This window comes from Psammomys obesus, unplaced genomic scaffold, assembly GCF_907164565.1.
Source record: "Psammomys obesus unplaced genomic scaffold, mPsaObe1.curated_primary_1811, whole genome shotgun sequence".
Taxonomy (NCBI): Eukaryota; Metazoa; Chordata; class Mammalia; order Rodentia; family Muridae; genus Psammomys; species Psammomys obesus.
In genome coordinates, this window is record NW_026585687.1 from 2,990,484 (window position 1) to 3,005,986 (window position 15,503).

Sequence of the window (15,503 nt, forward strand, 5' to 3'; positions counted from 1 at the left end):
CCAGGTAGGCCTGATAGCACACATCCTGAGTTCTAGACCAGCAGGTCCCAGGCCAGTTAGGGTTTCATGGCGAGGGTCTATCTTTTAAAAATCTACCTGTTAGCAAAGACCAAGAAAAGCAACAAGTGAAAGAGTTAAAAAAGATGTAAGAAGTGGGAAATAGTAAGAGCTGGAGAGGACAGAACTCCACAAGGAAAGCAACAGAACAAGAAAATTTGAACACAGGGAACTTCCCAGAGACGCATACTCCAACCAAGGACTATCCGGGGAGATAACCTAGAACCCTGACAATGCAGCCACTTCTGATGAGAACTGATAGACTAAGATCAGAAAGAAGGAGAGGAGGACATCCCCTATCAGTGGACTTGGGGAGGGGCATGCATGCAGAAAGGGGGGGAGGGTGGGACCGGGAGGGGAGGAGGGAGGGGCTTATGGGGGGATACAAAGTGAATAAAGTGTAATTAATAAAAGTTAAAAAAAATAAAAATTAAAATTAAAAAAAAAGATTGAAGGCATGACAAAGACACCATATGTCTTTTGACTGTGCTGTCCTTGCCAAAATCGGCTACATGAAAAGAATTGCAGACAGGTGAGAGAAGCTTAAAACAATGATCATGGCCAACAAAAGTGAAGGCAGGTGGTCTCATTTTTATAACTAGAGAACTGAATTCTGCCCAAACCGTAAAGAAATTTGGGGACACAGACTTCCACAAGCTATAAAGGAAGAATATGCTGCTGACACCTTGACTTTGCCTTGTGATTTACCAAGAAAAGCTCACCAAAGCCCACCAGATTCCTAACCTACAAAACTATGAGATGAGAAACACGGGTGGTCTGAGCCATCTACCATCATCATTTGGAATAGAAAACAATATTAAGGGGTTCTGTTTTTTTGGTTGTTTTGTTTTTTCTGTATTTCAATATGGCGTTTCTCTGTATAATAACCCTGGCTGTCCTGAAACTTTCTTTGTACACCAAGCTAGCCTAAAACTCACAAAAATCTGACTGCCTCTTCCTGGGATTAAAAGTGTGTGCCATCAAGCCCAGCTAATTTAAATTTTGATTACATAAAAAAAAAAAGAATCTCAAAATCTTTCTAGTGTAATTATTAGTTACAAAAGAATAAATCCTAATTTTAGAGTACTCAAAAAACTACAAACATTACTAGCATAAGCAAATAACCTAATTCAACATCATAAATATTGGGGCAAATGAAACCATATGCCCTGTGATGTAAGTGACAAAAGCATATTCTTCTGGTGAGATTTTTTTGGGGGGAGAAGGTCAACTTGACACAAGCCATGGTCATCTAAGAGGAGGGACTACAGTGCTACTGCTGTTCCTTTGGAAGGAACAGCATTTTTCTTCTGGAAAGGTTACAAAATTTTCTCTTAAAGTTTTGTTCTTTAAAAAAGTTCTGACCCTAGACTATCAGGTCTCATCAGGGCTGGCTGCATCTTTTTCATTTGTGGCCTGACAAGGCTGCACCCCACAGGGGGAGGTGATCGAAATGCCAGTCACTAAGTTCATGTCAGAGACAGCCCCTGCTCCCTTTCTAGGGTACCCACTAGGAAATTGAGCAGCCTATGGGCTTCATCGGCACACAGGTTCTACGTCCTCTACATGAATTATCCTTGGTTAGATTATCGGTTTCTGCAGTTTCCCCTGAACCCAGGTTTTTTTTTATTCTGTTGGTGTCCTTGTAGGAGTTCCTGTCTCTTAGAGGTCTTTCTATCTCCATCTTCTTCCATAAGGTTTCCTGAACTCTGGCCAAAGGTGAGCTATGAGTCTCAGGATCTCCTTTGATAACCTGATGGGTAGAGTTTTTCAGAGGGACCCTGTGGAAGACTCGTTTCGTATTCCTTGTCTTCTCCTACTTCCAATGTCTATCCTGTTTGCCATTCTGAATGAGGGTTCAGCCTCTTCCTTGGGTCTTCCTTACTGTTTAGCTTCTTTAGGACTTTTAGCTTTTAGTGTTTATTCTGTATTATATGTCTAATATCCACTTATAAGTGAGTATATACCATATGTGTCTTTCGGCTTCTGGGATACCTCACTCAGCTGATCTTTTCTAGTTCCATCCATTTGCCTGCAAATTTCATGATTTCTTGTTTTTAATTGCTGAGGAGAAATCCATTGTGTAAATGTACCACAACCATTAGTCAGTTGAGGGACATCTAGGTTGTTTCCAGATTCTGGCTATTATGAATAACGCTGCTATGAACATAGCTGATCAAATGTCCTTGTTGAATGGTTTAGCATCTTTTGGAGTGGTATAGCTGGATCTTGAGGTAGCACTATTCCTAATTGTCTGACAGAGTGCCAGACTGATTTCCAAAGTGGTTGTACAAGTTTACATTCCCACCAGCAATGGAGGAGGGTTCCCTTTCTCCACATCGTTTCCAGCATTTGTTGTCTCTTGAGTTTTTGATCATTCTGATGGATGTGATGTGGAATCTCAGGGTTGTTTTGATTTGCATTTCCCTTATGACTAAGGACGTTGAGCATTTCTTTAAGTGTGTCTCTGTCATTCGATATTTCTCTGTTTAGAATTCTGTTTAGCTCTGTACCCCATTTTTTAACTGGATTACTTGATTTTTGGATGTTTAACTTCTTGAGTTCTTTATATATTCTGGATATTAGCCCTCTGTCAGATGTAGGGTTGGTGAAGAACTTTCTCCAATCTGTAGGCTGTCATTTTGTTCTTATGACACTGTCCTTTGCTTTACAGAAGCTGTTCAGTTTCATGAGGTCCCATTTAATGATTGTTGATCTTAGAGCCTGTGCTGTTGGTATTCTGTTGAGGAAGTTTTATGCTGTCCCAGTGAGTTCAAGGCTCTTTTCCACTTTTTCTTCTAACAGATTCAATGTCTGGTTTATGTTGAGGTCTTTGATCCATTTGAACTTTAATTCTGTGCAGGGTGATAATTCTCTGTCTATTTGCATTCTTCTACATGTGGACTTTCAGGTAGACCCAGAACCATTTGTTGAAGATGCTATCTTTTTGCATTATATGGTTTTGGCTTCTTTATCAAAAATCAAGTATTTGTAGGTGAGTGGGCTTACTTCTGAGTCTTCTATTAGATTCAGTTGATCCTCCAGCCTGTTTCTATACCAGTACCATGCAGTTTTCATTACTATTGCTCTGTAGTACAGCTTCAGATCAGGATGGACATACCTCCAGAGGATCTGTTGTTGTACATGATTGTTTTAGTAATTCTGGGTTCTTTTGTTTTTCCATACGAAACTGAGAATTGTTTGTTCAAGGTCTGTAAAGAATTGCTTTGGTATTTTGATGGGAATTTCATTGAATCTGTGGATTGCTTTTGTCAGGATGGCCATTTTCACTGTGTTAATCCTACTAATCCATGAGCATGGGAGATCTTTCTATCCTCTAAAATCTTCCTCAATTTCTTTCTTGAAGTTTTTTTCAAACTGATCTTTCACTTGCTTGGTTCAAGTCACACCAAGGTACTTTATGTCCTTTGTGGCTATTGTGAAGGTTACAGTTTGCCTAATTTCTTTCTCAGCCCTTTTGTATTTCTTATACAGGAGGGCTACTGATTTTTTCTTTTCCTTTTTTTTTTCTTGAGTTAATTCTATATCCAGCCACTTTGCTGTAGGACTTCCGTGGTAGAATTTCATCTGCAAATAGTGATACTTTGTCTTCTTCCTTTTTGATTTGAAATACCTTGATTGCCTTATTGCTCTACCAACGACTTCAAGAACTATGTTGAAGAGATATGGAGAGAGTGGACAGCCTTGCCTTGTCCCTGATTTCAGTGAAATGGATTTAAGTTTCTCTCCATTTAGTTTGATTTTGGCTATAGGCTTGCTGTATATTGCTTTTACTATGTTTAGGTATGTGCCTTGTATCCCTGATCTCTCCACAACTTTAAACATAAACAGATGTTAAGATTTTGTGAAATGCTTTTTTGACATCTAAGTAGATCATGTGGTTTTTTGTTTGTTTTCTTTTAGTTTGTTTATGTGGTGGAATACATTGATGGATTTCCATATACTGAACCACCCCTGCATTCCTGAGATGAAGCCTTTTTGGCAATGGTGAATGGTATCTTTGATATATTCTTGAATTTGTTTTGTGAGTGTTGAGTATTTTTGCATCGATGTTCATAAGCAATATGTCTGAAACTTTCTTTGTTGTGTCTTTGTGAGGTTTAGGTATCAAGGTGAATGTGGCCTCATAGAATGAGGCTGGTAATGTTCCTTCTGTTTGTTTTGTGGAATAGTTTGAACAGTATTGGTGTCAGTTCTTCTTTGAAGGTGTGGCAGAATTCTGTGCTTAAACTGTCTGGCCCTGCAGTTTTTTTTGGATGGGAGACTTTTGATGATAGCTCCTATTTCCTTAGGGGATATAGGACTATTTAATTTATTTACCTGATCTTGATTCAGCTTTGGTAAGTAGAATCTATCAAGAAAATGGTCTGTTTTATTTACATTTTCAAATTTTATTGCATATAGGCTTTTGAAGTAGGACCCGACAATTCTTTGGATTTCCTCAGTGTTTGCTGTTATGTCCTCCTGTTCATTTCTGATTTTGTTAATTTGAACAGTGTCCCTCTACCCTATAGTTAGCTTGGCTAAGGGTTTATCTATCTTGTTCATTTTCTCAAAGAACCAGCTCTTGGTTTCATTGATTCTTTTAATTGTTTGCTCTGTTTCTCATTTGTTGATTTCGGCACTGAGTCTGATTATTTCCAGCAGTCTCCTCCTCTTGGGTGTATCTGCTTCTTTTTTTTTTTTCCAAATGATTTCAGGTGTGCCATTAAGTTGCTTGTATGAGATGTCTTGAATTTCTTTGTGAAGGCACTTAATGCAATGAACTCTCCTCTTAGCACTGCTTTCATTGTGTCCCATAAGTTAGTGTAAGTGGTACCTTCATTTTCATTGAATTCTAGGAAGTCTTTAATTTCTTTATTTCCTTCCAGACCTAGTTGTCATTTAGTAGAGAGTTGTTCAGTTTCCACGTGTTTGTAAGTTTTTTTGCTATTTCTGTTAATGTTGAAGTCTACTTTAAGACCATGGTGGTCTGATATGATACATGGGATTATTTCAATCTTCTTGTATCTGTTGATGCTTGCTTTTTGCCCGAATATAAGGTCAATTTTGGAGAAGCTTCCATAAGGTGCTGAGAAGAGGTATACTCTTTTGTTCGGGTGAAAGACTTTGTAGACATCTATTAGGTCCATATGACTTAAGACCTCTTCAAGTGTTACCATTTCTCTGTTTAGCTTCTGTCTCAATGATCAGTCTCTTGGCAAGAGTTGAGTGTTGAAGTCTCCCGCTATTAAGGTGTTGGGAACAGTGTGTGGTTTAAACTTTAATAATGTTTCTTTGACAAATGCAGGAGCTCCTGTGTTTGGTGCAGATGTTCATGACTGTGATGTCCTCCTGGTAGATTTTTCCTTTGATGAGAATAAAGTGTCCCTATCAATCTTTTTATTAATTTTGGTTGAAAGACTATTTTATTAGATATTTGGATAGCTACTTCAGCTTGCTTCTTGGGTCTGTTTGCTTGGAAAACTTTTTTCTAGCCCTTTACTCTGAGGTATTATCTATCTTTGTTGCAGAGGTATGTTTCTTGAATTCAGCAGAATGTTGGATTTTGTTTCCTCAACCAATCTGTTAAGTTTGTGTCTTTTTACTGGAGAGTTGAGACCACTGATGTTAAAAGATATTAGTGACCAATAATTGCTAGTTCCTATTATTGTGGAGTTGGTGGTGATTTTGTATTTGTGTGTTTGTTTTCTTTTGTAGGAGGACCACAATTTCAAAGACAGCCTGAGACATACAGTAATATTCTATCTAAAAAACATGTCTTAAAATAAGTAAAGGAGGAAAAGAATAAATGTCAATTAATGTTATATAAAAATATATTGACCAAATCCATTTAGAGTTTTTTTTTTGTTTTGTTTTATTTGGGGTTTTATTGTTGTTTTAAAAAGAAAAAGTTTGACTATAGCCAGGCTGGACTAATACTTAGTGTATGTGTAATCCATGTCAGCCTTACGCTCAGGGCCATCCTCCTGTCATAGCCTATTTGGCTACTGAGTACTGGAATTAGGTGTGAGACACTATGTTCAACTTCACTGAGTGACATTATTAAATAACAACAATTTAAATTCTAATATACAAGATTAAACTAATCTAATACACTGGATTAAACTATTTCTATACTTGATTAGTTGCAGAACACTTGTCCAGCCTGTTTAACGTCTTGAGTTCTTGCACATACTGCTCCTAATTCTTATCTATGTATGATCTCCTCCACCAGAAACTTCCATTATATAGCAAACAGTATTAAGTGTTTCATTCTGTAAGCATCCATAAGTTTACAAATTTAATATTTTTCCTTTGAAAATTAAAATCTTACAGCAGATACTAGCAAAAATGTTCAATAAGGACTTCTTTAAACTTGCTAATCATTTTTTCTACAAATTGAGTGGCTGCTCCATACCTAAATAATTAATGAGGGACTAGAGAGCTGACTCAGCTATTTGCTGCTCTTGTAGAGGACCAGATTCGGTTCCCAGCACCCTCATCCCTCATCAAGTAGCTCACAACCACCTGTGGAATCTGAAAGTATGATGCAGAGGAATCCAGTCCTCAGGCCTCTTAGACAATGGCATACATGTAGTGCACATAAACGTTAACTCGCATACATCACATACTAAAAAAAAAAAAATCTTTAAAACAAATGAATAGAAATAAGTAAAGAAGTAGTACAAACAGCACAATCAACTTCAACGTACCTGAGTTTTGGCTCATTACAAGTCGTGGAGAAGAACACGTTTCCTCAGATTCTTCTGATGAATGTGCTAGGAAGTCATGAAGCTTCTGCACCAATGTATTCAACTTGCTTTCACTACCAAAACAAAATTTTAACAATTTCCTTATAATAAATATAAACCTCTAACAAACTGTGAAGCCTATTCTATAGTCTTATAAGGATATACATGCTCAAAGTCAACATTAAAAGCAATGAATTTTGTTTTGCTGAGTATATAAATACACAAATAACCCCATCTACCCATATGCGCATGGACAGGCTCAAAATATCACCTGCAGAAATTGCTGATATTATTTACTAAACATTTCCAAGATATTTAAATCTTTCAATATGGTGAGTTTGATATGTTTAAATATAAGTTACATTTAAAAATAAATTAACACAAAGTGAAACTTTTTAAGAAAGCTAAAACATGCCACATACAAAATATGGAACATTTTTCTTCCTTCACACAAGAAAATCAGTAATTTAGCAACTATGTTTACTTACTGTCTTAGCTGTGTCATTAGTTTTTAATTATTCTATCTTCTGCTTAGCACAGAATGGTTGTATAATAGACTGATACTAAGATGAATACATCATAGAAGAAGATTTGGAAGAATACAGACTTTTAGGAAACCAATAATAGAATAATCATTTACAGCAAAAACTATTAAGCTGTTTCACAACTGACTAAGGTTGCCAGGCACGGTGTCAAACCCCTTTAATACCTGCTGGGCAAAGGTAGGCAGATCTCTGTGAGAGCAAGTTCCAGGACAGACAACATTCTACATAGGGCAATTCTGTCTGGAAAAACCAAAAAGAAAGAACAAGGAAAAGGAGGAGGAGGAGAAAAAGGAAAGGAAGAAATACTTAAATACAGAGGATGCTTAGGAAAAAATTTGAAAATTTATATTCCAAAGAGCTAGGAAAACTAGAATTAATGGATGGATTCCTAAATACATATGGCTTCCAAAAGTAAATAAGAGAAGAAACAATTTAAACAGATTTGTAACAGGTGAGATTGAAGCAGTAATAGTCTCCAACAAAGAAAAGCTTTGACAGGACCATGAAGATTTACTGCCAAATTCTAGTAGACTTCTAAAGTAAAGCTAACAGCGATGCTTCTCATACTAGTCCATAAAAATGGGAAAGAGGCAAGCAAGATGGGTTAATAGGTAAAGGGACTTGTGGCCAAGAAGAAACCACATGGCTGAAAAAGAGAACGAAGTTTGTGAAAGTCTCCTCTAACCTCCATACATAGCGAGGTACACCCATGACAACACCATACACACACAAAGAGAGAAGCACACACACAGAGGCACTATAAGTTCACCCACTAAATTAATGAAATATGTTTAAATGTTTTCCAAATTAGTATTACTTTATTTTACGTTTATGGGTATTTTTTTTCCTGTATGTCTGTACACATGGGAGCCTGGTGCCCAAAGAAGCCAGAAGAGGATATCAGATGCCCTCAAACTGGAGCTGCATCTGGTTGGGAAATATCATATGGGGGAATCAAACCTAGGAGCTCTACAAGAACCATCGGTGCTCTTAACCACTGAACCATCTCTCCAGCTCCAAATGTAGTATTTTCAAAATATCACTCTGGGACAGCAAGACAGCTCTGCAGGTAAAGGTATTTGACACCAAGTCTGAGGACCTAAGCTCCATCTCCAGAAGAGCAATGGCTCCTAAAAGTTGTCCTTTGACCTCCACATGTGCACTATGGTGCACACACATAAATAAGTAAATAAACAAATAAATGTAAAAAAAAAGATTGAGAGGCTGAGGAGATGGCTCATGGTTAAGAGCATTGCTATTCTTCCAGAGGACCCCAACAAGAGTTCCAAGCACCCATCATCAGGCAGTCTGTAGCTCCAGCTCCAGGGGATCTGAGACCCTATTCTGGTTTCCTTGTGTACTGACAGACATGTGGCATACATTCACATATACACATAAGTAACTTTTAAAAAAAAAATATTTTCAAAATCAGGTGTGGTAGGCACATGCCTTTAATTCCAGGAAATCCAGCACTCGGGAGGCAGAAATCTCCATGAGTTTTTAGGGTAGGCTGGTCTACAGAGCAAGTTTCAAGACAGCCAGGGCTACACACAGAATAGATAGGTAGATAGGTAGATAGGTAGATAGGTAGATAGGTAGGTAGGTAGGTAGGTAGGTAGGTAGGTAGGTAGGTAGGTAGATAGATAGATAGATAGATAGAGATAGACACACACAATGACAATGAAAATCAAAATCACATAAGAAACCATTTATGCTCAATAAAATGAGTAACTGTTTTTTAAATGTTGGCAAGGCTGGCTACAGAGTTAGACTCCATATGCATTGCCTGTAAATGGGACTGGAGATATAGCTCAGTTGGTAAAGTGCTTGCCTAGTATGCATGAGGCCCTAGCTAGGATCATCAGCACCACACATATTGGAGCAGCAGCAGTGGTTATAATCCCAGCACTGCAGAGGTATAGGCAGGCAGATCAGGAGCTCAAGGTGTTAAATAAGGAGTACAAGGGAGCCTGGGCTATGAGACCTTGTGTCAAAAAACAAAAAGGATGCAAAATGGTACAGGCACTGTAGGGAAAAAAATGACCTGTTATATACAAGGTCCTGGGTTTGTTTCCCAGTACTGAATAAATGCTAAGCACAGAGTAACACAATGAGGCAGCAATCTTACTTCCCAAAATATACCCAAGAGAAATGAAACCACATGCTAATCCATCAAAAAATGTGTAAGAAATTATTTAAAGCAACATAATAATTTCCCAATGTACCCAAATATGCATCAACAGATACGTGAATAAATAAGATGTAATATCATCCATGGAATATTACACTCCAATGAAATGGAATGAAATAATAATATGTTAAATATGAATGGCCTATAAAAGTGCCAATGTTAAAGAAGGCAGACACAACACCTCACATTAGAAGACTTAAATTTCTCTGTTTATATATCAAAAATAGGCAAGTCCATTGAGACAGAAAGTAAAATACCAATTGAGGGGAAATGGACATGGAGAACTGGAAGATATACAGAATCCCTTTTATGATAAGAAAAAATATCATAGAGGCTAAGGATGTAGCTTAGTTGGTAGACTGTTCGACTAGCATGCACAAAGTCCGAGCACCACATGGGACCATTAAACTGGATATGGTAGATATCAGTAGTTAGAAAGAAGAAGACCAGAAGCTCAAGGTCATTCTTAGCTATGTGGTGTGAGTTTAAGACCAGCCTGGATACATGAGATCCTGCCTCAAAAATAAATTCTTTGAACTACACCTATATTTTCACTTTATTTAACCACTGAACTTTTTGTATTTTTAAACAGTTAAAATGGTGTTTTGTGCCATATGAATTGAATCTCAGTAAAAAACAGCCCAAGTCAGGACAGGAATTCAAGAAAATACATACATATTAAAAATGTAAGAGAAAACTGTATACACCTTTCAAAAAAACAAAATCAAAATTTAAGAAGCAAACTAACATGAAAATATAGATATAAACATTTAAGTATCAGGCCAAAAAAAGACAAAAGAAATCATAGGGCTCTCACCTAGCATGCATATGAGTTCAATGCCAGCCTGGTCAACAGAGAGAATTCCAGGACAACCAGGGCTAAAAAGAGAAACCCTGTCTCAAAAACAAAAACAAAACAAAAGGAAAGTGATAAGATTATAGCTCTAAGACTAGAGATGCTCAAGGGGATTCTTCAGAGATTAGAACCAGTACTTGCCCTCATTCATACAACCACATGACCATCTTCCTGAGGCCTGTAATCAAACTCAGCACCACAGTATCCAAGGAGGAAAAGCACAGCCTGCTCTTACTGGCCTAGAAGAGTATTGTCAGGGGCTGGAGATGTGGATCAATGGTTGAAGCATGTGTACCTGTACTCATTTTGCAAAAGACCCACTCAGTTCCTGGCACCTGCTGCAGGTGGCTTACAACTGCTTGTTTCTCCAGTTCCAAAGAACCTGGCATCCCCTTCTGTCCTCTCAGGACACCTGCACTCTTGTGCACACACACATGAACACATACACAAAAATAAATCGTGGAAAAATGCAGTCAGAGGTCATTGGTCCTCTAGAGAGCCATCAACAATGGAAACGAAGCACAACTTCTCTTGATGAGAAGTTAGAACTGATTAAAAACAATAGGAAATGGGGCTTGAGAAATTACTTAATGGTTATGAGCACTTCACTGATTTTGCCAAGATTTGAAATTCAGTTCCTAGCATCCATGTAAGGTACCTCACAACCATTCCAGCTTCAGAGGATCATACGCCCTTAATAACAGCATGCGACCAGCTGCATATGCTCCTTCCCACTGCAACTTTGGGAGAACTCTATTCCTTGGTTTCTATTGTCATGGCCTTCCTTGTGTGCAGTTAGGGTAACAGAAAGGTATTAACAGCTTCATTTCAAATAGACATGGGTAATTATCAAACTTTATGTAGAGGACTAAAAATGAATGTGGCATTTAATTTAAAAATTGTGAAATATTACCGTGAAAATGTGACAGCGTGGTTAACCACCATTTTAAAAGCATAACTAGCATGCTTTATGTGACTTTTTTGCTTAGTCGGTTTTGTTTTTGTTTTTCATGACAGGGTTTCTCTATATAGCTCTAACTGTCCTGGAACTCACTCTGTAGAGCAGGTTGGTCTCAAACTCAGAGGTTCACGACTTCCTCTGCCTCCCAAGTACTGAGTTTAACAGTGTGTACCACCAAACCTGGTTCTGTATGGCTTAACTTCTTCATCTGCTCCGTTATTTTCTTTGGTGGATTTCCTTTTTATTAGCAATTGAGAAGGATTAGAGTGGCCTTGTTTGAAGGTGCATGTGGAGACAGAAGCAAATAGATCTCTCTGAGCTTGAGGCCAGACTGGTCTACAAAGAGAGTTTGACAGAAACCCTGTCTCAGGAAAAAAATAAGAGCTACCATGTGGGTGATGGGAATGTAACCTGGATCCTCTGCAGGAAGAACAATTGTTTTTAACCACCATGCCATCACTCGAGCCAGTCTGTGACTTTTACACATATTTCTTTTACATGTATGCATTCAGGAGCTCATGGAGGTCAGAAGAGGCCTCAGCTCCTGTGCACCTGGAGTTACACATTGTGAACTGCCATGTACTGGGAAGTAAATCTATGTTCTCTGCAAGAGTGGGGAATAAGAGCTCTTAACTGCTGAGCCTTTTCTCCAGCCACACACACCCATCTGTAGATGGTTTTTAATGCTTTGATTTTATTTCCTACCAAATAAGGCGTTTTTCTCTATGCCACTGAAGATCAACCACTGGACAAGCAGCTGCTGGCCAGTCAGTGGTAGTGGCACATGTCTTTAATCCCAGCACTTGGAAGACAGAGGCAGGCAAATCTCTATGAGTTTGAGGTCAGCCTCATCTACAGTATGAGTTCTAGGAGAGTCAAAGCTCTCCTATAAAAACCCTGTTTCGAAACACAAAAAAAAGGGGGGGGTAATAAATGCTGGAGAAAGTTCTTCACAAACCCTTATCAAATTTTAATGTGCATTTTATACATACTGACCAGATTTAAAAACCAAAAGAATCTTATTACAGAAAACTAAAGCTCAGAGACCCTTATTTACAAAATGCAATAAGAGAATTATAGTTCCCACTTATAATTAATCACTCAGTGAAAAAAAATCAGGATGTGCAACTCCAAACACATCCAATCCTGTGCTGCACCCTTTCGGGGAACCTAAAAGACTCACCAATAAAAATTAATGAGTAATAGGGCTGGGGATAAAGCACAGTAGTTGAACCAGCAGAGCCCATGCCTAACATGTGCATTGCTTTGGGCTCAATGCACTAACTGCACAAAACTGTTTTCTTAAAGAATGAAAAGGCAGTTATCTTTAAAGATACTCCTCCAAACTCTGACTACTTAAATGCACATTGCTTCCAAATGTCTGTGGGTTTGCTTAAGGGGCTTTTTGTTTTATTTTTGTCGTGAAGGTAGTGGTGCTATTGTCACCACTGTTTTTAAGACATAAATTTGTGTACCCCAGGCTGCTCTCAAACTCAAGTATGTAGGTGAGAACAACTGAGAACCTCTGACCCTCCTATCCCTGCCAAATGAACTTTAGGACTACCATGCCTACTTTGTCTCCAAACAGGGGGGAGGACATGGTTTCCCTGTGTAACAGCCATAGCTGTCCTGGAACATGCTCTGTAGACCAGGCTAGCCTCAAACTCAGAGATCCACCTGCCTCTGCCTCCAGAGTGCTGGGATTAAAGGAATGAGCCATTACTGCCTAGTGTCTCCAAATGTTTTAATCTTTGCTCTTTATCATTTTTATTAGTCTTGTTTAAATTCTGTTTTTTTTTTTAGTTTATGTATTTCTATTATACATACATACACACAAACATACATACATTTATGCATACACACCTATACGTACATACATACACATACACATACAAGTGTTTTATCTAAGTTATGTATGCCTGATGCTCAGAGAAGCCAGAAGGTACTGGATGTTCTGAAGCTGGAGTTTTTCAAAGTTGTAAGGTGCTATGTGGATGTTCGGAACCAAACTTGAGTCCTCTACAAGAGTAGCAAGTGCTCTTAACCTCTGAGCCATCTCTCCAGGCTTTTTGATTTTAATAAAATATTTATAAACAAGTAACTTAACCTAAGTCTCAAGCTTTATTTTTCATGCCAAGGCTACTGTGCCTAATTACACTATTTAGTAAGCACAGTAACAAGACAGGATGCTAACAATTTATAAAACTATCTCAGAGAGGCAGGGATGGCATACACCTTTAATCCCAGTACTTGGGAGCACAAAGTAACCAGATCTCTGTGAGTTTGAGGCCAGCCCGGTCTACAAAGCAATTCTAGGACAGACAGAGCTGTTGTACAGTGAAACCTTGTCTTGAAAAACAAACAACAACAACAAAAATCATCTCAATTCCTATACTGGAGATGAAACTCAGCGGAAGAGCATGTGTATGAGGCCTTGAGTTCAATACTTGGCACCACAAAAAAGATGAATTAGAACTTATAGGTGTTTTACCCACATGGTAACTGCATCCGGTGTGTGCCTAGTGCTGGAAGAGCCAGAGGGAGACACTAGATCCTCTGGAACTGAGTTATGTGCTACCACATGGGTGTTCTGTATGTCCTAGCTGGCTTTATTTTGAGCTGGAGGCCTTACGTAACATAGTAAGCATGATCTTTATCACTGAGAACATTCTAACCCTAAGTTTATAATAATAATAATTACCTATTGCTCTGTACAAAATGTTGCTTTATTTTTTTGGTGCTCTTATTTGTTTAAAATATTTGTGAAACACTTTTGTGTTCTTAGTCTTTTGTTAGGAACAGTTTCTGTCGAGGGAGACTGAGGGGGGAAAAACTGGACAAACTGGGAATTACTAGCTTATCTTAGATCCATCAGATCTCAGGTCCAGGGCAAAACAACACACACACATACCATGGAAACCCTAGAGACAAGCAAATACAAGAAGCCATTGTTTGCCTGAAACAGATAGTCTCTCTCTGACAAGTTGCTAGAAGCCAAGGATGGATTGAGTAAAGAGTTAAAAAAAAAAAAAAAAAGCAACTCTGTAGCAACAGCTGGAGAGATGGTTCAGTGATTAAGAGTACTGGATGTTCTTCCAGAGGACCTGGGTTCGATTCCTAATACCTATATGGCTGCTCACAACTGTCTGTGACTCCAGAGCCAGAGGACCTGACACCCTCACACAAGAATAAATGCAGGCAAAACATCAATGCACAAAACAGTAAATCATAGAAAAAAAATGAAAACAGTACTGTGGTCTCAGTCTTGAAAAATACCCATATTTTCCTGATTTTTACTTCCAGGAACTACCCTCAGGTTTTTAGGAAGATTTCATTGGGACAATCTGAAGAATAAGTCTCATGCCTTGATCAGAAATAAGGGAAAGTAACCAGGTCAAAATATGCCCAGAGCATTATCTGCCCTCTTGGCAGGAAGGCAATAAAGTAATCCCAGACTGTTCTCCGAAGGTCAAAACCATAAACTTGGGACTGCTCAGGGGTTAAGAGCACTGGCTCCTCTTGAAGAGGACCCCTGTATAATTCCAAGCATCTACAAGGCATCTACAAGTTATAACAGACTCAGAAGAGTCTGTTATAACTTCAGTTCCAGAGGATCCAATGTTCCTATCTGGCATCTTCAAGCTATTGGTGTACACATGGTACACAGACATCCATTCATGCAAAACACCTACACACACACCATGTTTTTAAATAATGAAATAAAATAAACCAGAAACTTGAGAAAAGAATAAAATCAGATTTCAGCTCATACTATAGTCCCAGAATTTCCAAGCCAACACTGAAGGACTGCCAGGAGTTCAAGACCAGCCTGGGCTACAGAGTGAGCCCTCATTTCAAGAGAAACATCAGATTTAATTGTGAAGGACTCCTTAATTCCCTACCATCGTATCAAGAAGATTATAGTATAACAGTGGTAAATTAAAACTAAGATATCTCCAAAATAAGATACTGTTACTTAAGAATTAATAGAAAAATTAAAAAAAAAGTTATTTTTTTTCCAAGACAGGGTTTCTCTACGTATTCTTTGCTGCCCTAGACCTTGCTCAGTAGACCAAGCTGGCCAAAATTGAACTCACAGAGATCTGCCTGCATCTGTTTTCAGAGTGCTGGGATTAGA

At 38.3% G+C, this 15,503-nt stretch overlaps 1 protein-coding gene across 3 annotated transcripts in view; it reads right to left on the reverse strand.

The window, feature by feature from the left end:
• Window positions 1-15,503, reverse strand: part of Atrx (ATRX chromatin remodeler) — a 157,812-nt gene that overhangs the window by 122,389 nt on the left and 19,920 nt on the right. For all 3 annotated transcript variants that reach the window (XM_055592594.1, XM_055592586.1, XM_055592578.1), the window contains exon 2: window positions 6,774-6,886. In XM_055592594.1, coding sequence (XP_055448569.1) covers window positions 6,774-6,886 — 113 coding nt within the window. The remainder of the gene's footprint in view (window positions 1-6,773; window positions 6,887-15,503) is intronic.